Source organism: Xiphophorus hellerii, chromosome 1, assembly GCF_003331165.1.
Source record: "Xiphophorus hellerii strain 12219 chromosome 1, Xiphophorus_hellerii-4.1, whole genome shotgun sequence".
Classification (NCBI taxonomy): domain Eukaryota; kingdom Metazoa; phylum Chordata; class Actinopteri; order Cyprinodontiformes; family Poeciliidae; genus Xiphophorus; species Xiphophorus hellerii.
The window spans coordinates 31,183,265-31,208,890 of record NC_045672.1 but is presented as its reverse complement, the minus strand read 5'-3'; the positions used below and the strand labels follow the sequence as shown (position 1 = coordinate 31,208,890).

General features: G+C 38.2%; 1 protein-coding gene across 2 annotated transcripts in view; it reads left to right on the top strand.

Moving 5' to 3' along the window:
* LOC116718510 (nucleolar protein 4-like) overlaps positions 1 to 25,626 on the top strand; it is an 84,158-nt gene that overhangs the window by 4,459 nt on the left and 54,073 nt on the right. The window contains exons 2-4 of one of the 2 annotated variants that reach the window (XM_032560519.1): positions 5,226 to 5,378; positions 7,350 to 7,461; positions 10,498 to 10,613. In XM_032560519.1, the coding sequence (XP_032416410.1) occupies positions 5,226 to 5,378; positions 7,350 to 7,461; positions 10,498 to 10,613 (381 nt within the window). Of the gene's footprint in view, positions 1 to 5,225; positions 5,379 to 7,349; positions 7,462 to 10,497; positions 10,614 to 20,660; positions 20,844 to 25,626 lie in introns of those variants that run through there. The other variant, XM_032560528.1, reaches the window with a different exon arrangement.

Genomic DNA, 25,626 nt, shown 5'->3' with positions numbered 1-25,626 from the left:
GTAACCGCTATGTTTAGATGTAACGTTAGCAAAATAATGTGCCTCAATTTACATCTATAACATGGCAGATTATCACACAACGTAGTTAGCAAAGAGAACATAAACGTTACCTGTTGGCAACCGTGTACGAGTTGCATGCATGTAGCGGGTGTTTTCTCTTCAGATGCTGCAACATTGATGTCGTGCTGTTGTGGTACGCCAATTCTGCTTTGCAGTGGATGCATTGCGCTGTGTTGTCCTTTCTGTTTAGCCTAAAATGTTCCCAAACTTTTGACATTTTTTGTCGCTTTCGGGGTTCTCCTTCTGAGCATTCTCCGGTTCCCTCCATAGCTACAAACTTAGCACATGTGCTCCAGGCGCTAACGGAAGTGGTAGCGTTGTGCAACACAAAAACCCTCCGGCTAGACCAGTGTGCTGCGTATTTAACAGCATTGTTTATTACAATACAATAAATTTAGCGAAGCTTCGAGGCAGATAAATTTCCTCGAGGATTTTTTGTAATCGAGTTACTCGAGTTACTCGATGAATCGTTTCAGCCCTAAAAGAAATATTACTTCATAATTTATCGCCTTGAAATTGACTGCTGTCCCTTTAAAAACTTTTCTGAACTTTTGGGAAGACATCCCAACATGGCTCCTCTGTTAACCCTTTAACGTTTTTACCAGCGTAGCTTTGAGAAGTTCCTACAATGAGTTCAGCAGTTCCACCAGGTGGTTGCTAATTGCTGCTGGCTAGTCTGAAGGAGCACAGAGGGGAGGAGCTTTCTCCTTGAAGGCGGGGCTAGGGCCACCCAGGTGTTTTGGACAGCTGAATGGTTGCCATGGAGATTAAAGCTTTTGATTGCATGAAAGAATCAAAGCAACACTCCAGTTATGTTTTCTAAAATGATGTAAAGCTAAAAAAGTTGATTTTACTTGAGACTTCCCCTTTAATAAATATAGAAAACACATATTCTGAAGAAGTACCGGTTTCTCTGGCGGATTATTTCATTTATAACTTTGTAGAAAAACATGTTGAGAGGATAAAGTTTGATTTCCGGATGTGTTTATGTGTCAGTCTGACGAGTTTCTGTTTGGATGAGGACGAAGGCCAGTAATGATGGAGGGAGTAGGGGGGAGTCTGAGCGTATCCTAGCAACAGGCTGGTTTGGAAATGGACGGGGATAGTGGGTCAGAGCCAGAACGAGATGGGAAATGAAAGGCTGACACGTGGTAATTTGTGGAGGTGAAAACAATCAGAGAGGAAAGAGAGGAGATCATTTTTACAAAAAGAGCAGAAATGGTTTTTATGTTCTGGTGGTACTGGTAAGGTGGAGCGCTCGCTGCTGAAGGTTGTGGGTTTGAATCCCAGAAGGACACGTCTCCCTGAGGATGTTGGGAGGGCAGGCACTCGGCAGGCACTCGGGCAGGCACTCGGGCAGGCACTCGGGCAGGCACTCAGGTACTCCTGGTTCACACGGCAAGATTTTAAAATTGTAGGTAGGCCTGTCGCAGTCGGTTAAAAAATAAATGAATTGCATCATAAATTCAAACAAACTCAATAATTTCCATTTGTGTAATTTATAATTTTTTTCTTTCTGCCAAAAATTGGATGATAAAAGTCTTCAGTCTGGTGCTTTGTTCTCAACTAGCTCTTCATTTGTTTACAGAGACTTCATATTTAGTTTTATCTGTTGTTTGTTTATTTATTTTGGATATTTAAAATGTTTTCCAGCTCCAGTGTTAAACGTTCATTAGAATTTAAAGTTGCTTGATCTTTGACAATCTGTTCTTTCATTATTTTGCCATTACTTTTATTTTACTTGAAAATCATCTTAAAACAACAACATTATTGCAGTAACTTCTGGGACAATTTATTGTCCAGCAACATTTGCTAGCCTGTAGCAAGCCTGGCCTTAGGGTGTCGCAGTTTGGTAGATCTGGTTCAATTGGAATCAAAATTGTAACATTTGTTACATTTTCTGAGTCAAAACAACCGAATTTGAGCAACCTGTTTCCCTCCTCACCTGTGGGGGCGCTACACCAAGAACCACTGAAGGAAATGACACAAAAGCATTTGAAGACACTGAGTGCAACTTCCTTGTTAAACGAAAATTGATTTTAGCACTTGTAGGATTTCTCTTTTGTCTTTATCTAAAAACCACAAGCTATTTCTGCTGCTAACTCTAGGCTAGTTCGTTTGTCTTCGTTGTATTTACCCATAATGCTCTGAGCTGTAGTCCAAAGGTATTGGGTGGTGTGGTTTGGTCTGCTTTAGTCTGACTCCAGTCCGTTTAACTAGAAAGCCTGGTCCGTTTGGGAAAATGTGAATGCTAATCGAACCAAACCAGCCTACAAACCTTGTTCTCGGTTTGGTTTCAATGCAAATGTGAACGCCAAGCGGACTGGAGACCGCTTCAAAGGCAGGAAGTGGACTACAGCATAGGGCATTCTGGGTAAATACAACCAAACCAAATGCGTTAGCATATTGCTAGTGGGAGAAATTACTTGTGGTCTTTAGACAAAGACAAAAGAAAAATCCTACAACCGCTAAAATCTGACACTTCCATTTTGTTAACATTTTGTGAAGAAGAAAGTTGTGCTTCAGAGGTTTTTGTGTCGTTTCCTTCAGTGGTTCTTGGGGCAGCGCCCCCACAGGCGAGGAGAGGAACAGGTTGCTCAGAGTGATGGATTGGTTTGACTCAGAAAATGTTAAAACGTTTGCAATCGAACCGAGTCTTTGAGGTGGGAAAACACCCTTAGAGTAATCATGATAATCAGACGTCATTGAGAAGAGTCAAAAGTCAATAAAAATCTGCGATCCAGGCTTTAGACCAAATTAATAAATATTTGTGAGTGTTTGCCTGGTCACGTGGTGCGGTGTGTTTGTTTGGTTTTCCATTCACTCAGTGTGTCTGACTCTGACCTCTCTGCAGGCCCAGTAGAAAGTCTGCGGGGGTTTCTGACTGCCTGCCCTGCTTTAAGACGTCCCTGAAACACAACCTCTCACACAACACCTACATACACACTACATACATCACTCTGTGTGTGTGTGTCTGCTGTCACATACGCTACAGTCCCAGTCCGTGATGTGCCCTGCAACAGGGGAGAGGCAGGGGGAGTCCGCAGTTGTCCGCCATCTTTGTTCCTGTTTGGAAAGGCTTCTGCTCGTTTTTCTCTGTTTATTTTAGCTTTTGTTGCTAAACTCTGTTAAAATCTGATGCTGCTAGTCAGAAGCTAATTAAACGGGAGCTGGAAGATGACAGTCAGGTCTCCTGAAGTCAAGGATGAACAGCTATGTGTTTTGGTTTAGCATCATATTAAGCGCTGGCATCAGGCGTAGTGAAGGACAAACATGCCCTCGCTTTTCATGCATCACCACCAATCTTTCTGCGTGTGTGTGTGTGTGTGTGTGTGTGTGTGTCCTAAGGCTGTGCTGTATGGTACTCAGGCTCTCATTTAGCAGACAGATGGAAAAGGGCAGTGCAGACCCGTCGTACTGTAAATACAAATCAGAAGAAGCACCTTACTCTGTCTGAGGTTACATGTCACCACAACAAACCGTTTCATATTTAGTACCGGGATCAACGGTTTGCTCCCTGAGGTTTGTTTTTGTTCTGCTTAAATGTTTAAGATAATCAAACAAATCAGATTTAACCTGATTTTAGATCATGGTTTGCAGTAGATGGTAGCGCTAACCCTAAAGCACTAATCATAAATATTAGTTCCACTAATGTTAAAATGTTACACCAATACTGTATTTATCAATATGTAAGCTCGTGCTTAGAATTTATCTGGAAAATAAATTTAGGGAAAACTAAATGCACTATATTGTCAAAGTTAGCATGATGTTAGCAAAGCAAAAAAAAATTTGCTCTGCCAAAATTTTTCAAAACTGAAATTTCAACACAAATGACAAACTTTATCCAGCGGAGAGTTTACAAAACATTCAAGTAAAGTAGCTACAATATATCCGGAAAAATAATTTAAGAGAAGCTAAGAGAGCTGAACATTTTCAAAGTTAGCAAAAAATTAGCTCCGCTGTTAGCAAAGCGTGGCCACCACTTACCACTTAAGAGAAGGAATCAGATCAAACTGACTGAACTTCAGTTCACTGAGTTTATATGAGATGTTTTACACCAAGAAGGTGAGGACAGAACTGGTTTCATTTTCACACACACACACACACCTGCTGTCTCTTTTTCAGCAGACAGGTTCCCTGCTTGTTCTCCGCTGGATGTTTGACCCAGTTTACTCTCTACAGAAACACAACAGGAAGGCCTTCATGACCTTTAAACTCTCATCATCTGTCAGCCCAGAAACATGCATATTCTCATGTTTCCCACACGGATCCTATTATGGTTAAACATGACTTGTAGCTCACATGAAAGAATAAATCCTCAAAGATTTCTGAACATCCTGTGTGAATATTCTGGACTTTGATGAGATTTTCATAGAGACACTGATGTTAATTTTATATATTTGTTTTATTTCTTTCATTTACAGTTAAAAATGTTGGTAAAAAAAATCTTATATTTTCTCAAAAGTCTGTTCACATCACCTGAATTTTATGGCATAAAAATAAAGTTTATTCAAATATCCATGTTTATATTTTTAAGCTTTGATTTGTCAACAGATGTGAGAATTTTCAGATTCATCTACCAAATTATAAAATCTTTACTTATTTGCTTAAGCACTTTTTGGTATTGCTAACTAAGAAGCTAGTTGCGCTAACCATGAAACTCTAGTCATAAACAGTTCCGCTAATGCTACGCGCTATACCAAGAAGCTAATGCTACAGCGATAGATTCCACCATGTTGATGCCAGACGTGTCAATGACACAACAGTATCGTATAATTCCCTCCACAATGTCAAACCCAGGCAACCGCAGCCTAGCCCCGCCCGTTACCTAGCAACCGCAGTGACACTCCACCCGTTACCTAGCAACCTGAGCTGAGCTCCAGCATGTTTGGTCAGCTGGTTTTCCTGCTGTATTTGCTGTACAATGGCTGCTGGAAAAGACAAGAGTGTATTCGCCGGTGAACGTAAATGCTCCCTCATTTTGTTGTCGCCTGAATTTACCACAAATGTCAAAAATATTATTGTAAATACTTTATATCTCTATGTTTTCTCTTTCACTTTACATGTTGTGTTCCAGTGAACCCAGATTTTATCTCCGCAGTGTGTTCCAGCTGGCTTTCTGTTTCTGGACGATGTTTTAAAGTCTGTCCTCTTCCTGTCCCCAGTGTGTGGACGGCGTGTCGGGCGGAGACCCGTCCCTGAAGCGGGTGGCAGTGGTGGAGGATTTCTTTGATATAATTTACGCCATGCACGTGGAGATCGGCACCGATCCGGGAAAAACCCCCAGACACGCCGGCCAGAAGAAGACCTACAGAGCTGTGAGTGACGATTTCTCTCCCGCAGATCTGAAGCTGAACCAACGTTTCTCTCTGTTTCCTCCCAATTGTTTTCTTTAAAAGTTTCTGCTGGGAAGAAAATGGATTACAAACTTATTTTATTTGTTTTTTCCATTAACTAAATGAAACCTGGAAAGGTAGGTTTTATTAATACATATTCTACCAGTTATGATGGTTGATCAACACCAGAAATGTTCGAATGTTTGCTGGTAAAAACTTTTAACTTTTAACTTTAATAAATGTTTGCTTAGAATCTGAAAATGTCTTAACTGTAAAAAATGAAAAAGTTCATGTCAGTAATAATTTAAAGTAAAATGTGCTGATGACTGAGAACTCATCCAGTCAGTTTGCATTATTTATACCTAAAATAAACATAAACAGTCAACTGTGTTTCACTGACAGCTGCTCATGCTGCCCTCTGCTGGTCAAAACATGAACGTACAGCTACAATAAACTCATTCCTTCCTTTTCATAACTTTTCTACATAATATTACCTTACATTTTCTTCCATATATATTCTGTTTAGAAATATTTTAGATACGTTCAATTAAATAAATGACACCATAAACAATTAAGTGACAGAAGACAGATTTTTGTCATCAGAATGTAAATAATGTTTTTAAATAAATAAACATAAAAGATCATAAGAAATGATCTTCTTCAACAATTTATTCAATATTGTATAATTATAATGACTGAGAGAGTCAGAAAGAAAGAGATCTGGTGCAGCTTTACACTCGTTCTATATTTTATCTTTTGTGTACAACGGCATATCAGGGCCATTGTAGATGGAAGAAAAGTTAATTTCTGCCAAAAAATTCTGGAATTTTGAGATTAATTTCCAAAATTTACTTTAAAAATACAAGAAAATTTCTGAGCCCAAAAAGTTGAAAATTTGCAAGAAAAAACTCAAATGGTTCCAGCTCTAAAAATATTGGACTAATCTTAATATTTTTGCAGTTTGTAGCTTTACACTTATTCTAGATGTTTTATCTGTTGACTGTATATTAGGGGGGGGGGAGGGGGGAAGAAAAAATCTGACCTTAAAGTCATAAAGTTTTGACTTTTGAAACTTTTAGAAAATTTCTGAGATTAATGTAAAAAATTTTGAGTTTTTTCTTCCAAATCCACTTCTTTATTTATTTATTTTTCTGTCTGTCTCATTGGTGACCCTAATGTGCTGCCATAATTACCTGCCTCTGTAGCTTTGTGATTTGTCACTTTTATTCATGTATATTTTTATAAACTGAAGCGAAAGTCTGTCTCGTTTTGCTGTTTATCTGGAAATTTCTGCATTTTCCAGAGGAGAGTAAAAGTTCACTGCAAAAACATAAAACCTTACCAAATATTTTTTGTCTAGTTTCTACTACAAGTATCTCAGTAAGCTTGAAAAAGGACAAAACTAACTTGTAAGTAAAATTTCAACAAGATATAGGAGTTCATTTTAAGTCACTAATTTCTTTATAAAATAGTTTTAATTCCATTGGCAGATTATTTAACTTATAACAACACATTTTTTCCATATTGTAAGTAAAATATTCAGCAGATGGAAGTAGTATTTTTTTAAATTCAATATTAAGGAATTATTGACGTAAAACAAGCTGCTATATTTAACCTAAAAAGTTACTTGTGAGTTAGTTTGTCTTATTTCAAGAGCAGTAAGATATTTGCACTAGAAACCAGACAAAATGCTTGGTAAGATTTTGTGTTTTTGCAGTGTACTGACAGCTTGAGTGACAGGAAGTTGCAAACGTCTCTGTTTGGAAACTAAATCAAATTCTTCCCCATCTCTGGTTTACATCAGGACCAAACTGCATCCTGACTGGACATTTCCTACATGTATTTTTCTTTCTGGGTTCATTTTTGAGTGAAAACGACTGAAATCCTGTAAAGTTTTGATGTTTTTCCATCAAAATGAAGCTTCTCTTCCACTTTTCTTTGTTTTTGCCTCAGATCGCTGAGACGTACGCCTTTCTGCCCCGGGAGGCCGTGACTCGCTTCCTGATGAGCTGCGGCGAATGTCAGAAGAGGATGCACATCAGTACCGCCGGACAGGATTACAAAGGTACACGACCACGCACACCCACACCCCCACACACACACACGCACACCCCCACCCCCACAGACATACACACACAGAAAGTCACTGCAGCTTCAGAAATAAAAAACTTTACAAAATATTTAATCACATCTGTTTTCTGTTCCACACTGAAATAGAAAATGTCCTGTTTGCTGCTAATGTTCGGTTTCAGTAGCTCGGATGCTAATGCTAACAAAGCTGCTCCTGTTAGCGCAACATGAACACATGAATTGTCTGATCAGCGTCCAATCAGATCGTTCTGAAGCAGAAATTAACCGCCGATAAGGCGAAAGAAGTGGCTTCGTACGCCATTGCTGTTGTTAGTTGATGTGTGCGTCAGATTTACAGGCCCACCAGAAACGTGTCATTATAAAGGTTCCTAATGGAACCTTTGTTTGTACAAAATAATAAAATTTAACACAATTAATCATATTTTTAACGCATTAAAATTATGTAATTATGAGAACATCAATTCATAAAAAAAGAAAGAATCACAGAAATTTTGTAGAAAAACTTTGAACTTTTTTAGTTTGAAAAGTAAAATTTTTTTTTTTAAATTCCAGAAAATTTCTGAGATTAATCTTAAAAGTTGTTCTTACAAATTTTAGACTTTTTGGGTTTGGATTGGTAGAGAAATTTCCACTCTTTTCTAGAAAATTTCTGAGTGTTTTGCCCCGTTTTTGTTCTAACTGCAGCGACTCCAACACGCCGTCGTAATTATGTGTCTGTCTGTGATTTGTATCACGTTTATTTACTGCTAAAACTTGACGCCGCTCCATTTTACAGCAGAGCGTGCCGGATTGTTCCACCTTGCTCCAGTCAGGTTTCTGAGTAGTTGTGAAGCGGGGAATCTGGTTTTATATTTTATCACTCAGCCTCACCGTAGCGACTAATTTTTCAGAGATTTTCCTCTGTAAACTCATCCGTCTCTGGTGATTTTCCCTCTTTTTAAAATTTTTCCGTCCTTGAATCCTGAATCTGGCCTCCAGCAACTCTTTGTGTGTTTTTCCCGTTTCTCTCTTCCTCCCTCCTGTCATTATCTCTCTCCATCCCCCCATGCATCCTCATCCCTCATTAGATAAAGGAGTCATTGGAGTGTCCCGTCTCTCCTCAATTAGCCTAATTAATGGCTTTAACAATGAAAATGGCCCAGAAAACAGGATCATTTTCCACCGGGTCGGAGCGACGCACGGCGTGGGGACAAAATCACAGAAAAAAAAAACTCCAGAGGAATTTAACAAAGAATTAGTTTGTATTTCTGATGTTGATTTTGTCTGGAGCTCATAAGATTTAAGGCTGGGCGAACATAAAATATCAGTTTTCTGATTTTTTTCCAATTTTTTCTTTTGCTCAGTTTCTTTTCTAAAGTAGAAATGACAGAAAATATTTCAATTATTCCTTCTTTTAGTTGTGTGATGGAGTATTAGCACCGGACTACGAGAATTTCTATTTAATTACAAGAATATAGTCGTAATATTAGCAGAAAAAAGATCACATTTTACCAGAAAGACGTCTGAAAATTACAAGAAAAATGTTGTTTTAATGAGAAAAAAGCTTCTGAGTTGTCAGGACCTGGAGTTCAGTCGGTTTGGTTCTTTATTAGAAATAAACTCGTTTGCAGAACTATTACAAAGTTCCGGTGCTGATGATAATTTGACGCCAATTTGTTAAAAACATTTATATTAAGTATTACCTGTAGAACTAGTATAACTTCACGAGATGCTCAACATTCTTCACTTTAGATTTATTTTTATTTTTTTGTGATAGTTCTCGTAATGTTGGGATTTTATTCTCGTATGATTTTTACGCTTTTGTCACGTGACTTTTTTCTTGTAATTAGAAATAAAAACTTTTTGCTCAAGCGTTGTATTTCGTCGTAGAGTTGAGAGCATTGGTGCAAAAGAAAAATCAGAAATTTTTATTAATCAATCAAATTGATTTTTTCACCTTGTGCTCGTTAGAATCAGTTTATATCTGCAATAATCAGTGCGTTTTCAGAAACACACACTGTGTGTGTCACTCAGACAGGGAGCAGCTAATCATCTCAAACACTGTGGGGGTTCACACACACACACACCCACACACACACACACACCTATGCAGAGGGTCTTTCTGTAAAGTTCAGCTGTAAATTATTAAAAGCCATTAATTGGAGCGGACCGGTTCTGGTTAATTGGTACCGGCATCAGCGGGTCGGACCGCAGGAACAATACCATCAGGTCCACTGATGGATGGATGGAGAGCAAGACGTTTTCCCACCTTGTAATTTAAATAAACTGATGGTACTTCTTCAGCAACATTAAGGAATTATGGACTTAAAACAAAAGTTAGAAATTTGTGAGAAATCTTTTTTAAAGATTTGAGATTATTTTAAAATTTTCTTCAAACTAACTTTGTAATTTCTGAGCACCAAAAGTTGAATATTTGCGACACAAGACTCAGACATTTTGAGATTAATTTTCTATTTACATAAACAGAAAATCTTTGAGCTCAATGTCAAATATTTGAAAGAAAAAATTCTGATATTTTGATTAATTTCTTTCGATTAATTTCTTTTGATTAATTTTGGACGTTAATTCCTTAACGTCCAAAATTAAGGAATTATTGACTTAAAACAATCTCCTACTTCATGCTGAAAAGTAACTCTTAGTTAATTTTTTTAAAACTTTTTTTCTTATTTCAAGTGTAATAGCATATTTGCAGGAGAAACTAGACTAAAAATACTTGGTAAGATTTTGTGTTTTTGCCGTGTGGAGTCTGGTTTTGCACGGCTATATCCAGGAATTAAATACCTCCTAAAGCAAGTCAGGAAAATCTTAATAAAACTTTTCTGCTGTTTCAAAAGTCCTTTTATTACATGAAGTGACAAAACAATAAGCAGATTGGAAAATTAAAGTTCACCTGAGAGTAGATTGTTTTCCTTCATTTTTTTCTGCTTCATGCTGTTTAGTTCCGCGCCCTGAGCAGCTGTTTGGTTTCTCTCTGTGTCTGTCTGTTAATTTTTTGTGTTTTTCCCACCAGAGAACGACAGACCCAGCTCTCTGGTTTCAGACGTCATCGACTTCAACGTTCCTCTCACCACCACCTACATGAAGCAGATGAAGCTGCACTTCCTCAACAGCAGCAACAACAACAAGGTGGGTTCTGGTTCCCTCCGGCCCGCCAGCGCCGGTTCTGGTTGGGGCCAATCAGAGAGCAGGTCAGAGGTCAGAGAAGTTCCTCCATCCACTCAGGGATTGTTAGTGACAGATGAGTGGAAGGAAGCCAGGAAGGAACTAAACTCTCGGTTTAAAGGAGGAGAAGAAGAAGAACCTGCGTTTTTAGTCATCCAGGATTAGTTTTAATATTTTATTTCTCTCCCATATGTTTACAGGACGTGAGAAAAATTATTGGAAAACTGATGTTGGTTTGTTTGTTTTTGTTGCAAATGTTCAGACACCAAAGGATAAATTTAGAAACAGAAATCAACATCAGTCAGCAAGATAAATATTTAACCTAAAACTACATATTTAACCTCAAACTAAATATTTAACCTGAAATTAAATATTTGACTTTTAGATAAATGTTTAAAGTAGAGCTAAATACAAAGTTAGCCAACCTTAAACTAAATATTTAGCGCTAAACTAAGTACTTAGTTAGCAAGATAAATATGTAGTTATCAAGCTATATACTTAGCCACAAGCTAAGTATTTCACTCCAAACTAAATATTTAGGTACCTAGTTAAGAATGTGACCTCAAACTAAGTGTTTAGCTATAAACTAAGTATATACTTAGCAAGCTAAATATTTAGATTATAGATAAATATATACTGTAGTTAGCAAGTTGCGTTCTTGGCTTCAAATTAAATATTTAGCTTAAAGGTTAGTATTTAGTTAGGAAGCCAAATATTTAGTTCAGAACTAAATATGTAGCTTACAAGCTAATATTTAGCATGAAACTAAATACTTAGTCAGCAAGCAAGCACCTTTTTATAGATCTAAACTAAATATTTAATGATCAAACTAAGTATTTAGCCTGAAACTAGTTAGTTTTAAACTAAATATTTAGTCAATAGACTGTGTACATCCCTGGGCTGTGAGTATTATAACAGATTTTCCATGGGAAAAATTATTAATGAAATAATGTAACTGGCACTTTAAATCAATATTAAGGAATTATTGACCTAAATCAAGCTGAAAAGTTATTTTTAAGTTAGTTTTGTCTTATTTGAAGTGAACTAGGACATTTGCAATAGCAACAAGACAAAAATATGTGGTCAGATTTTGTGTTTTGTTCGATCTCTATTATTTGGTAAAAACCAGAAGTTTTCTGTTTGAAAAAGAGATGTTGGGGTAAAATCACAGCAGATTGCTGTTTTAATAAATCACCAGATAAAATGGCGTCTGTGCTGATGATGCGTGGATCTGAACCATATCTTTCTGTGTTTCTGAGCCGTTTGCTCTCCGTCTCATTATTAAGCCGAACTCGGTGACGGTTAAACACCTCCTGCCTGAAACATGTTGAAAACTCCCACAACTGAAGTTGGACTCCATGTTGGAGAGGGCAGAGCTGCTGTCGTTTCCTGCGCCGCTCTCCATGGCTATCAGCGCGCCGCACACACACTCGCTGTGGTCGCCGTGTGTGTGTTGGCGCGTTGGAGCCGCGATGTCGTACAGGGGAAGCGAGGGTTGAGCTCTTTCCAATTAAGCGAAGCCTCTGAGCGTCGAGTTAATTAGTCGAGGAGAGAGATGAACGGCGAAGTGCCAATTTACTCTGGAATGCCGATAAGTCTTTCTGTCTGCATGTCTCATACACATAAACACACACATAACACCCACAAACACATAAAATGTGTCTAAAACAGTGCCAGAATCCTCCCCTTAAATTTATCTCCCACCAATAAACACGGTTTGACCTGAAAACTCACCTGAGCCACCTGAGCCGAGTCAGATGTTTGATAAACTGAACATGTTGCTGCTGAAGTGGTTCTGGATCACCGGTCTGATTTACAGAGAGAAGCCGACCAGTTCTGCTGTGTTACCGTCTTTTTAAATCATCCTAAATGAAGCGTGACCATTTCTGAGATTTGATTTAATTAACAGATATAAACAGATTTTATTGTTATTCAGTTGTAAATTTAAAATGTACATATCGAGCTAAATTTTATTGCAAGGCTCCAATAATAATAAAATAAGTAATAATAAAAAGTATCAATATAAGTATACTGTATATATAATAATATGGAGTCACAGACTCATTGCCCTAGCAACTGACCACAACAGGATTCAACACCAAATAACACCCCAACATTTCCCACACAAACATTCAGTCCGTTACAGTTTTATGTTTTCAGGTTGATGGTTATTTTGTGATTATTAATAAGTGATCGCTGTGGTAGATTAGCTAGCTTTGCTATTAGCTGAGCTAACACAGCTGTGGTAGATTAGCTAGTGTTGCTATTAGCTGAGCTAACACAGTGGTGGTAGATTAGCTACCGTTGCTATTAGCTGAGCTAACACAGCAGTGGTAGATTAGCTAATTTAATCGCCTGCTCTACTGATGATCTGTCTGAGTTGGAGTTTAGGTCGCCTTTTTTTCTTATTTTTTAACTTAACTGAAACTCATTGAATTCCACAGCAAATCTACATGTTAAGTTTGCCATAGTCAGGCTAGCATAACTAAACTACTTTCCTCTCCTTGCTATTTTTTTAATTAAACCTTTTTCCTTTTCTTGTTATCTAGTTGACGTAGTGTTGACAATTTGTAGCAAAGCACTGCTTCCCTTTATTTTTTTAAATTTATATATCACGCCTGCATTTAAGATTTAGCACGTTATGTTGACAACTTGATAGCTAAAACCAATGGTAGCTATCGTTTCATCATCTAAAGTTTTAGCAATATAAAAAGTACTTGAATTACTGACTTAAAACAATCTCTTATACGTTGATGAAAATATACTTGTAATTTAGTTTGGTCTTATTTTCGGTTTAAGATATTTGCACTAGAAACTAGACAAAATACTTCATAAGATCTTGTGCTTTTTTGCATTGAGGCATAGGAAAGAATGTCAAATATTTTGATATTTTGAGGTATAAATTGTATATGGAACATTATTTAATTCGGATGGTTAGTGACATCATCTGTGATAAAAACCACGAAAACTTAAATTGTGTGAACTCAGTAGAAGATATTCATATTCAGTCAGATGAAGTTCATCCTTACATAACTAATTTAAGCGTTATTTTTTTTAAAGACTGTAGTCGTCCTTCAGGATTTTTTCTCTGAAAATCTTTTTTCTGTGACCTTAAAGCAGCTTTAACAGTTCGAGGATGTGCCGCCATGTGCAGTCTGTACATGTCCACCCAGACGCAGCCGTACAGAAACATGCAGTGTGTGTTTCAGCGTGCAGAGCGCTCTCAACAAGGGAAGGTCACCATCTTTTGTCAAAGTTGTTCTTATGTGGGAGTGAGGATAAAGTTGAATATCTCACCAGGAGAAAGACACATTTCTGCTTTTACTTCTACCTTCATTTTTCACTCTGGAAATTAATTTCCTGGCCCATTAAATCTACCCAGAATGGGTTTTTTTCTGATCATTTCAGGTGTAAGGCTCACTGGGATTAAAATCTGAATAATAAAGGATTTAGTCTGAGATTGTTACATAGTGGTTAAGACTGCCACTCTAAACTGTATGTAAATCTCTATTTGTAATATAGATCTGGACATTATGGCTGAAAAACACATCACAATATTAGCGTTTTATATTAGTCGATATTGATAATTATTACTTAGTTTTTTGTTTTAAATATCTTAAAAACAGCCAAACTGTTGTCATAACTTTTCCTGTTTTATCCACAGTTTTCTCTAAACTACGTTGTTTTTTATTTTTAAGCTGTTATGAGGCGAAACTTTAAACTGCTGCTGCTCCAGTTACTCAGCAGGTTGTTGCTAGGTAACCAAAGAGTGAGTGAGTTAGTTGAAGCCACCAACCTAGCTTAGCTAGCTGAGAGGTTGATCCCCCAGAATGCTGTTCGGCCTGAACAAAACACATATTCTGTTTTGTGGAACGAATTTGCAGCATTTGATGCTTGTTGTTGTTTTTGCTATTTGCTTCTATTTTCTGTGGTCGCATTATTTTTCATTTGCAGTGTCATTCTGTTGTGTTTTTATGTTTTGGATTTATTCACGTGTTTGCCAGTGATGAACACTTTCCAAGCAGAAAGCTTCATCTTTAGTTTATAATCATTCCTAAACGTCCAAACGTGAGAAAACGCAGCTAAAATGAACCCCAACGTGGACTGAAGGTGTCCAAGTCCTCCACTATTTCCATTAACACACATCCCAGGCCTCCGACATTCGGCCCATCCCTTTCTCTCCTGCCATCCGCCCCTCGTCCCAATTCAATAAGAGGAGGAAATTAGCCAGCGTGCTTCCTGGCAGTGGGGGGGATGCAGACGATGTGGTGAAAGGGTGGAAATGTTTGAGGAGCGAGAGGAGAAGAGACCATGAAGAGAGGGAGGTTCTGGTGTGGAGAAGAGGGATAAACAGATGGATGTAAGGACATGGAGAAAAGAGAAAATGTGCCTCTGATTGTGAGGGATGTTTATTTTTGTGGGGGGAGGGAGTTCAGAGAAGGAATTAAAAAGAATGACATGCTTCATTATTATTTGTAGCCTCCCTCCGTCTGCCTATTACTGCAGCTACCTCCAGAGAAAAGACGTTTCATTAATTTAGGGAGGAGGGGTGTGTGTGTGTGTGCGTGCGTGGGGGTGGGTGTGTGTGCGTGTGGAGGTGAGACACACTGTTAGATTAAGGTCTGGTTGAAAGTCTCTGAAACAAAATTACAGGAACACGGTGGATCCCTGTAACCACAACCGTCTGCCAATACTAAAAACATTGATAGCTGCATATCTTAATAATTCAAACACCTAAATCTGTCGCAATTAGCAGTAAACCAATTAATTGCATAATAAATTAAATTGAGCCTGATAATTTTCATTCTGATAATTAATATTTTGTTTACAGACGCATAATCCATTTAATTAACAATTTTGGTTGTGAGTGTTTTTTATTCTTGTTTTATTTATTGTTTTTGGTTGTTGTGTTTTATTTTGGATATTTGAAATACCCTCTAGTTCCAGTGTTAAGTGTTCTGTTCTAAATTGAAGTTTATTGGTGTGTGAGAGGTCAAACTTGCATAAACATACAATACAGACCAAAAGTTTGGACACACCTTTTAATTCAAAGAGTTTCCTTTATTTTCATGACTATTGACATTGTAGATTCACACTGAAGGCATCAAAACTATGAATAACACATGTGGAAATATGCACTAAACAAAAAAGTATAAAACAACTGAAAATGCCCCTTATATTCTAGTTTCTTCAAAGTAGCAACCTTTTGCTGTGATTACTGCTTTGCACACACTCTGCATTTTCTTGATGAGCTTCAAGAGGTAGTCACCTGAAATGGTTTTCACTTCATAGGTCAACCTGTCAGGTTAATAAGTGGGATTTATTGCCTTATAAATAGTCATGAAAATAAAGAAACCCATTGAATTAGAAGGTGTGTCCAAACTTTTGGTCTGTACTGTACATTAATGTGCACTAATGCACATTAGTAACTGTCTGATTCTGGCGTAGAAGCTAACATGTTTCTTAGCTCCATTCTAGCCAATCAGCACCAAGAAAAACAAATGGAGCTCCTGGATTGGCCGCTTTGCAAACGCCAGCCAATAGCATGCCAAGTAGCATAGTTTCTCAGTATTAAAGTTTTCTTAGCTGCATTTTTGTTTAGATATTTTGATGTGCTCTACTTTAAAGATCCAGCGAATAGACAAATAAGTTGGAAAAATCCTCAAATTGTGAAGCGCGAATACAACACGGCCAAAGTGCATGTTTAGTTTGTAAAGTTTCTTCGTGCAAAGCTTTAGTTTTTATTTTACTTTTTAAAACATTTTTTAAAAATGAACTTGTTTCAAAATGTTAAAATGTACACTGCCTGGCCAAAAAAAAAGTCGCCACCAAAAAATGGTCACACTCTCTAATATTTTGTTGGACCGCCTTTAGCTTTGATTACAGCCCACATTCGCTGTGGCGTTGTTTCAATAAGCTTCTGCAGTGTCACAAGATTTATTTCCATCCAGTGTTGCATTAATCTTTCACCAAGATCTTGTATTGATGATGGGAGAGTCTGACCACTGCACAAAGCCTTCTCCAGCACATCCCAAAGATTCTCAATGGGGTTAAGGTCTGGACTCTGTGGTGGCCAATCCATGTGTGAAAAAGATGTCTCATGCTCTCTGAACCACTCTTTCACAATGTGAGCCCGATGAATCCTGGCATTGGCATCTTGGAATATGCCCATTCCATTTGGGAAGACAAAATCCATTGATGGAATAACCTGGTCATTCAGTATATTCAGGTAGTCAGCTGACCTCATTCTTTGGGCACACAATGTTGCTGAACCTAGACCTGACCAACTGCAGCAACCCCAGATCATAGCACTGCCCCCACAGGCTTGTACAGTAGGCACTAGGCATGATGGGTGCATCACTTCACCTGCCTCTCTTCTTACCCTGATGCGCCCATCACTCTGGAACAGGGTAGATCTGGACTCATCAGACCACATGACCCTCTTTCATTCCTCCAGAGTCCAATCTTTATGCTCCCTAGCAAACTGAAGCCTTTTTTTCTGGTTAGCCTTACTGATTAGAGGTTTTCTTACGGCTACACAGCTGTTCAATCCCAACCCCTTGAGTTCCCTTCGCATTGTGCGTGTGGAAATGCTTTTGTGTTCACAATTAAACATACTCCTGAGTTCTGCTGTTGTTTTTCTTTGATTTGAATTGACCAAACGTTTAAGTAATCGCTGATCACGATCATTCAGGATTTTTTTCCGACCACATTTCTTCCTGGAAGACGATGGTTCCCCACCATCCTTCCAGTTTTTAATGATGCGTTGGACAGTTCTTAACCCAATTCTAGTAGTTTCTGCAATCTCCTTAGATGTTTTCTCTGCTTGATGCATGCCAATGATTTGACCCTTCTTAAACAGACTAATGTCTTTTCCACGACCACAGGATGTGTCTTTTGCCATGATTGTTTAAGAAATGAGGAGTTACTCATTGCATCAGCTGGGGTTAAATAACTTGTTGCCAGCTGAAAGATAATCGCCTATGCAGTACTTATCCAATAGGAGGCTTGTACCTATTTGCTTAGTTAAATCCAGGTGGCGACTTTTTTTTGGCCAGGCAGTGTGTTTAAAGTAATGAAACTTTGAAAGACCTTTGTCAAAAAGATTTTGAGAGTAATTTACAATGTGTATATAATAGTTGAACATACATTTATGAAACTTAATATTTCTTCAAATTTTACTTTTTCAAATAATTTTAAAATGGTATTTTTTTCAAAGTATTTTTTCACTTTTAAATCTTTTAAATTTTATTTTCTCAAATTATTTTTTTCAGTTTTAATTTTTGTTAATTTTTATTTTTTCAGAGTTTAATTTTGTCTAATTTCATTTTTTAAAGATTTTATTTATTTTAAAGATATTTTTTATTAGTTTTACGTAAATCTGTTTTCCGCTCTTCTGGGGGCGGGACTTCCTTCGTACAGTGGCGGGAAAACGCATTTCTACTTGTCGAGCGGACGTTAGCAACAGCATTTCTGTTGGCCGGTTTGGGCCAATAGAAACGTTCGGGCGTTTCTATTGGTCAGATTGGATAGTTACGAAGCGCTGCTTCTCGTTCTGCGTTGACTGCATAGACAACGGCAGGATGCTGAAGAGGAGAACGAGTGAGTGTAATCAAACCAAAATAAAAATAAATTCCTGCTGTTCTAACATCAAGGAAAGAAAAATTTCACGACTTTAATATTAACACTTCATGATTTTAGGAATTGTATAAATAATATCTGGTTTTTAGTAATAAAAAGTTCCACCCAAAGTGTTGCGTTTCCACCAGGGGCGTGACCTTTGACACGCCGTATCGTCGTGGCCATCTGCTGTGGTCCTTCGGTGTTCTCCATCTAATAAAGCAGAAACGCCATGGAAACGGTGCTGCAAGGGAAATCCCCTCTGTGCTCTAAGTGCTCCTTATTTACTGTTTACTGGCACAAAAAGCAACAGTAGCTTTGTTTCACTGCGGATTTTCCCTTTCTGATGCATCCTGGAGGTAAAACTGCTTCCCCTTCCCTGACCAGATGAAGCATAAATGCAGAAATAAGGATTAGGATAAACAAACTGTTAACACTTGTGCAGAAGAGGTTGGCGGGAAACAGTGGATGAACTTAAAGCCCAGAGGAGCTTTAATGTGCGGCTGTTTCCATGGTGTTTCTGCTTTATTGGTCTGTGCTCACCAGAGAGGCAGCCATTTGGGGATTTTTCTTTTTGTTTCACTGTAAATGAACAACATTCTGCGGCATAATTCACTGTTTTTGGGCACTGACTCATTTTAACCCAGCCTGTGCTTCCACCCTCCGCCTGTAGGGGGCAGCTGTGGTGCATACTTAAAAAACAATGGTCCATCCTAATGTTAAATATTCTCCCAACATGTTCCCATTGTATCTTTAAAAAATATGGAAATATTTCTTCTTTTATTGGTACAGATTAATGCTTTTTCCTCTTCAGTTCAACTATACCTTGGCAATAAATGCTTTTGTGAGTTTTTTAGTCAAGTAGGCATAATAAAAGTTGAGATTTAAAATAAAATGAATGCAACCAGAGACGCACAGAGCAGAAATATGACACATTTTTAAGGAAAACTAGGCCAAAAATGCAGACATTTGCAAACTAAATAATTAGTTTTAAACCAAACACTAAATTAGCTAACTAAGTATTTAGCCTTAAACTAATCAGCATAAAACCAAATATCTGGTTAACAAGATAAATGCGTAGTGTGAAGTCAAATATTTCATTAGCATGCAAAATATTTTTGCCTCAAACTAAATTGTTTAAAACTAAATATTTAGTTTGCATGCTAAACATTTCAAATTAAATATTTAATTCAGAGCTAAATTTGGAGATTGAGGTTAAATATTTAGTTAGCAAGCTAAATATTTAACCTCTAAAAATTGTAAGACAAAATATTTAGTTGGAAATAAGTATTCACTCAACAAGCTAAATATTCACCCGCTTCGGATGTCATCATCCCATAGAATGGCGATTATCAGTGGTTATCAGCCCCGCGGGTGAAATATTTAGCCTCAAACTAAATAACACTAAATATTTAGTGAACAAGTTAAATAATTTTTAGAGTAAAAAGATAAGAAAAAGTTTTATTGTCCACCAACATGGAAATTTTCCTTCAAACTAAATATGTAGTTCTAAACCAAATACATAGATAACAAGCTAAGTATTTAACCTAAAATTAAATGGCTTAAAACTGGTGTGCAAAACATTTATTTAGCCTCTATTGTTTGAATTAAAAATATTTAGCCTCAGACTAAAGAGCTTAAAGCATAAATATTTTGCTTCAAACTAAATATTTAGTTAATAATCTTAGTATTCAGCGTTGCATTAAATAGCGTAAAACTAAATATTTAGTTAAAGTAAATATTTAGAAGGATCTCAATACTTTAAACTAAATATTTAGCCTCTAATTATGTAGCTTAAAACTAAATATTTAGTTTGCATGTAAATATTTGGTTTGAATCTTAATAACTAGCTTCAAGCTAAATATTTTAGTTTAATGTATAGGTTGAAATTAAATGTTTAGTGCGCAATTTCAAATTCAAAAATATTTTACTAATCCCAAAGAATTAACAAATTAATTAATTAGTAGGGCTAGTTATTTAGCTTACTAGTTAAATATTAGCTTCAGGCTAATTACATACAAATATTTAATTTGGAGATAGATACTTAGTTTGGTAATTAAGTATTTAGTTCGAAACTGTGACATTTATAAATGAATTATTAACATGGTGAAAACATGACTTTGAAAAATTAACCTCCATTTAAAAAAAAAAAGTTATTTGCTAAATAACCAAAATTAATACATTTTATCTGTAGTTTTATCCATAAATTACCTTGGTCTGGTTGTTTTTCTCCTGTGTTTTGGACCGAAGAAGCGGAAGTAGCTGGTCGTCTCGTGCATTTGGTTTGTAGATAAATAAACTCCCCCCGCCCCTCCCTCCGCGTGTTGACCCCGCCCCCGTGATGTCATCAGCCGTGGCCACGCCCCCTCTGGTTGCCACAGAGTCTTGAGGGTCCCGCTGAGTGCGCTCACTCCCTGCCTGTGTACAGCAGCATATACTGTCCATTTAAATTCACACTGTAGAGGGAAAAACCCGCAGAAAGCGAATGAATAAACATTTTTAGAGATAAAAAACAGATAAAACAGATAAAAACAGACGACGGAGGTTGATGATCGTAATTTCGGAGAAGTGAAGGTAAGAAGGCGTCTTCGGCATGCGCTTTATTATTTATTTATCAGTGTGGGCTCCGGAGTGTTTTCCTCCGGTCGCGGTGCTTCCCGCATGCCGGCGACTGAGCCGCTGGTTCCGCTCGGATCGCTCCCAGAACCGCAAACGGAGCGGTAATTAGCGCCGGTTTGTTTGCGTGAGGAGTTGCTGCTGGCTCGGGTCGATGTGCGGGTTCACCGGGCCGCTGCGTCCTGCGGCAGCCAGGCTCCTGGCTCATCATCATCATCTTCATCATCGCTATTCATGAGCGTGCTGCTGCCCCGCGTGCTCACATTGTTCTGGGTTTGCTCCGGCGCGCGCCACGGTGTGTTCGTGGGACGTCCGCGCGAGCTTTTAATTGATGCGCGTGCGCCCGTGGATGGATGCGGGGTGGATGATGGGTGGGTGGTTGCTAAGGAATGACCAAGCACCGCACTGAGGACCAATCGGCGCCGCGTGCCGAGCATTCAGACAGCTTGCGTGTTTCTGCGTGTTTCTGCGTGTTTCTGCGTGTTTCTGCGTGTTGTGTCTTTAGTTTCCGGCTGAATCGATGTGAATATCATGAAGGCAACAAGTCAAAGTGAGAATAAAATCCACCTTCCGGCCAATTTCAGTATCAAAACATGATTACATTTAATTTAATTTGTTGCCTTGGTTCTGAAACTATTTTAAGTTTGACACAAACAACCAGCAGATTTTTTTGAAAGAACTTTAGACCCAAAAAATTTAACTAAATCTATTTTTCCCCCCTTATAATTCTGACTGAAAGACAAATGAACACCTGGAGAAACCATATTTAATGACAGACAGGTGACTTGTTGAACACATCAGATTTATTTTTTAAAATTGTATTTTATATAACATGTTGAAGTCATAATTCTGAGGGAAAAAAGTCAGATTTGGTAAATTAAAATCAGAATTTGGAGATTGTTTTTATTATTTTATTATTAGGAGTCAAATTGAGATTAAAATCCACTGTCCTTTTTATTTACATATCAAGACCTGATCAAATTTTATTTAATTTATTGTTCTGGAACTGCATCTGTTAGACTCAAAATAATCATAAAATTCTATGGAAGAGCAGAAGAGCCAAAAAGTGAAGCAAAAAACAGATTTTTTTTCTTAGAATTTTGACTTAAAGCCTCGTGGACACCTGTGAGAAACCAGGTATAACAGCAGAGATGCAATTTACTTTTTTACATTTTATTTTATGTAGGCTTTTAAAGTCATAATTCTGAGAAAAAAGTCATAATTGGGAGATAGAAGTAATAATTTGGAGAGAAAAAGTAAACTTTTTCTTTGACTGATGTGAGCACATTTACCTCTGTGAACAAAGAATAACCTGTGGGGTTGTGTGTTTATATCTCACGCTCGCTCAGTACGTGTCCTGGCACGCGCTAGCAACTTCATCAAATAAAGCGACAAGAGACACATAAATGATCCCAGGAATGATGGAGGAGACGATGCGGTGGCTCGTTTACCTGCAGACTGAGAAAAGTGCGCCACAGTGACAACGTTTTTAACGTTAGCCTAGCCACGGCTAGCTGGCTAGATGAGGCAGAGCTCTAGCTAGCATGGATGTTAGCCTGTGGTACAAGTAACCTTCTGCGTGACTTTGTGCCACCAACCGGAGCGTGGTGAGATTGATGTGAGCGCATATTTCTCTGTGAACAAAGAATAATGTGAGGCGTTGTGTGTTTACACCTCACACACTCGCTCAGTATGTGTCCTGGCACGTTCTAGCAACTTAGCGAAGCCTACCAGCCAACCACAGACCGGTCTTTTTCATCCAATCAGAGTATTCCTAGTAAATCCTGGATAAATAACAACCAATAAATAATAATACTGCACCAAGCGGTAGGCATTACTAAACCAAATGGGAGGATTTAGGAATATACAATAACATTTTATACATTAAATTTTTTACCCAAATAATATATTATTCAAGCATACAAATACGCAGCATTGTCCATATTTCTTTTAATTTAAATATGACCAACATTACCTAGTTTATTGTAATATCTACTGATTAATTAATTATTGTTTAGCTAAAGTGCAAAAATGCATTTATTTTAATTATATTTTATTGTACATGCCTCTTTTAAGAGTCTATATAGTTGGTGTTTTAGTATCATGTCTTTCAATAACACATAATTACCTGCTCATGTTTTCAGATTTCCTCTCAACGTTTAATTTTTTTGACACATAAACTCCTCCACCAACATATTTAGCTAGTTTTCTGAGGGAAAACCTTTAATCCTCTCACCTCCTGATAGCAGCGCTCTGCATCCCAAGGTGCTGAATTTTATCCAGAACTGATAAATTCAGTCATTTCAGCGACTTTTGGCGGGAGAAGTGTTTGTCCACACGGCAGAGCGGACCAACTTCAGGCTCCCTGCTGGTAAAAACGAGCGTTTCTCTGTTTATGTGTTGGTTCCCGCTCTAAACGTTTGATACATTTCTGTGGTGAATATTCTCTGATCTGCCACTTTTACAACCGAAGGTCAAACGCCAAGTTCTGCTGATTCAGGCGTCTGAATATTGACGTGTGAAGTCAGCACATTCAGCTGAGAATTCAGGTTTGATTTCGCACAGTGGAGGCTCCTGCGTTAGCGTAGGGATGAAGCTCCAGCCGGCCTTGGGGATATGGAAACCCTGCGGCACACGAAGGGTTAAAGTGCCCCTCCCTGTCGTTAAGGAGGACGAGAAGAGACGCTCCTCAGATAAATCCCTATGCGAGGATCGACTCGGTTTCCCTCCGCTCCAAATAACTCCGGTTTTCCCTGACCTGGCCATATGCACGACAGGAGGCCGAGGAAGATGGAGCGCTAATCTCCTCTTCCTCTCTATCCTCTTCCTCGCTCCTCTGGACGGGAGGCGCTCTCTATTTCTGTCTGCAGCTCCTGATTTCGCTTTTCTTCCTCCTTACGTTTGAAACAATTCCCTCAGAGTTCAGATTATACGCATCTGGTTATTTTTATTTTCCACTTTTTTTTAAATTTGACTCTGAAATGGACACGAAGATATAGAAATATTGTTTCCAGTATTAGAAATTTAAAAAATAAGCAGGAATTTGCTTTAAAGGTAAAAAATAAAGTGGTAATTAATCAATCATTCACTGCTCTTTCATCCAATTGACATGCAGATTTTGAGAACTTTAAAAATGTTGCAAAAAAAACAACCAAATATGTCATTTTATTTTTGAGTAAACCTTTAAAATATTGAAAAAAATACAAATCATGTAAATGTGCAAATTTTGAGTGAGCAACTAAAATGTCTCAAAAAATAAATAAAAAAATGTGACTCAGCTAAATTTCGTGCCAATTTTGAGCAAACTTAAAATATTGCAAAAGATAAGGGATGCATATTATTTAATTTTTATGCAAATTTAGAGCAGACTTTTAAAATGACGCAGAAAAAAATCCAAAGTAGCCATGTTTCCATCCACAGGCTACGCAGAACGTAATTTCGTCAGACGTTGACGCTGTAACAAACAGAAAGTAGAGGTTGTAAAGCAGCACGAACCACACATCCTCCCCTCCATGCTGGAGGTGTGGACTTTGAAACTTGATTTTCGTGCCTTTTTTAAGGCACAGACCCATCAGTTTATGGGAGCATTTTCTGATTCTGATTAGTTGGAAAATTTGTTTCAGTCATTATTAATCAGTGGTAACTCTAGACAGGTGGATTTTACCTTTGACTTTAAGGAACTCTGTTTCGTCTCTTGCAGTTTTCATGAAGTTTGTTCCAGATTTGTGGTGCATAGAAGCTGAAAGCTGCTTTTCCATGTTTGGTTCCAGAGATGCAGAGCAGAATCAGACACTGTTCTGCTCTGCAGTAATTGATGCGACTAAAGACAAACGCATGGATGAGTTTCTCTAAATCTTGCAGAAACTTTACTCCTTTAATCCTGGAAATGTTCTTCAGGTGATAGAAGTCCGACTTTGTAACCGTCTTTATGTGGCTCTCAAGGTCCAGATTTCAGGCAGATCTCTGGTTTCCAGCTGTAAAAACTGAAGCTGTGCATTGACTCTAGATCTATAACTCTAGATCGCTCCCCTTTAGGTCCAAAGATAATAATTTCATTTTCGTTTCTGTTCAGATGGAGAAAGTTTGATTTGGGTTTGGAGTCTCCTGTAGAGCCAGTAGTTTATGTGAATTTTTCTATTCTCTCTTGTCTTATCTCTGGCAGGTGTTTCTTTAAACTTGTCCTTCTTGTGTCTCTCATGTTTGAAACAAGCAGAGGTTAAATCAGCCCTGAAACTGAAGCAGTTAGATAAAGGACTCTAAATGGGTCTGAGGAGCTTTAAGCCTGGAGATTTGTTCTGCGTCCTTTGACCCAATCTCTCTGTGTAAACCCTGGATAACGACAGTTTAAGGGTAATTCAGTGTCAGTTTACAGAACAGCAGCGTGGCATTCAGGTTCAGCTCCGTTACGGATCTGAGGTGAGAGTCGAGTTGGTGAGCAGCGAGTCGAAGGAGCTCAGCAGCGTTTGCTGGGCGACGCCAACATGGTCCAACCGTGACCTTTGCCTGGACTAATCCCGGCCGTGTTTTCCTCGGATTGCTTCCTGGAGGGGAAAGGGGTTAATCGTCGTGCTTCAGGCAGATTTGTGACTGACCGGATTAAGTGGTGCGCAGAGTGTTGGACACGCCGCTAATCTCCACTATCTGTGCCCCTGTTGCTGTTGGGACAGAGGTGACGGACTGACCCGTCACAGGCTGCCTGACGTAGCCGAGTTCCTCCACTGGTTCACCAACTAGTTGCTCC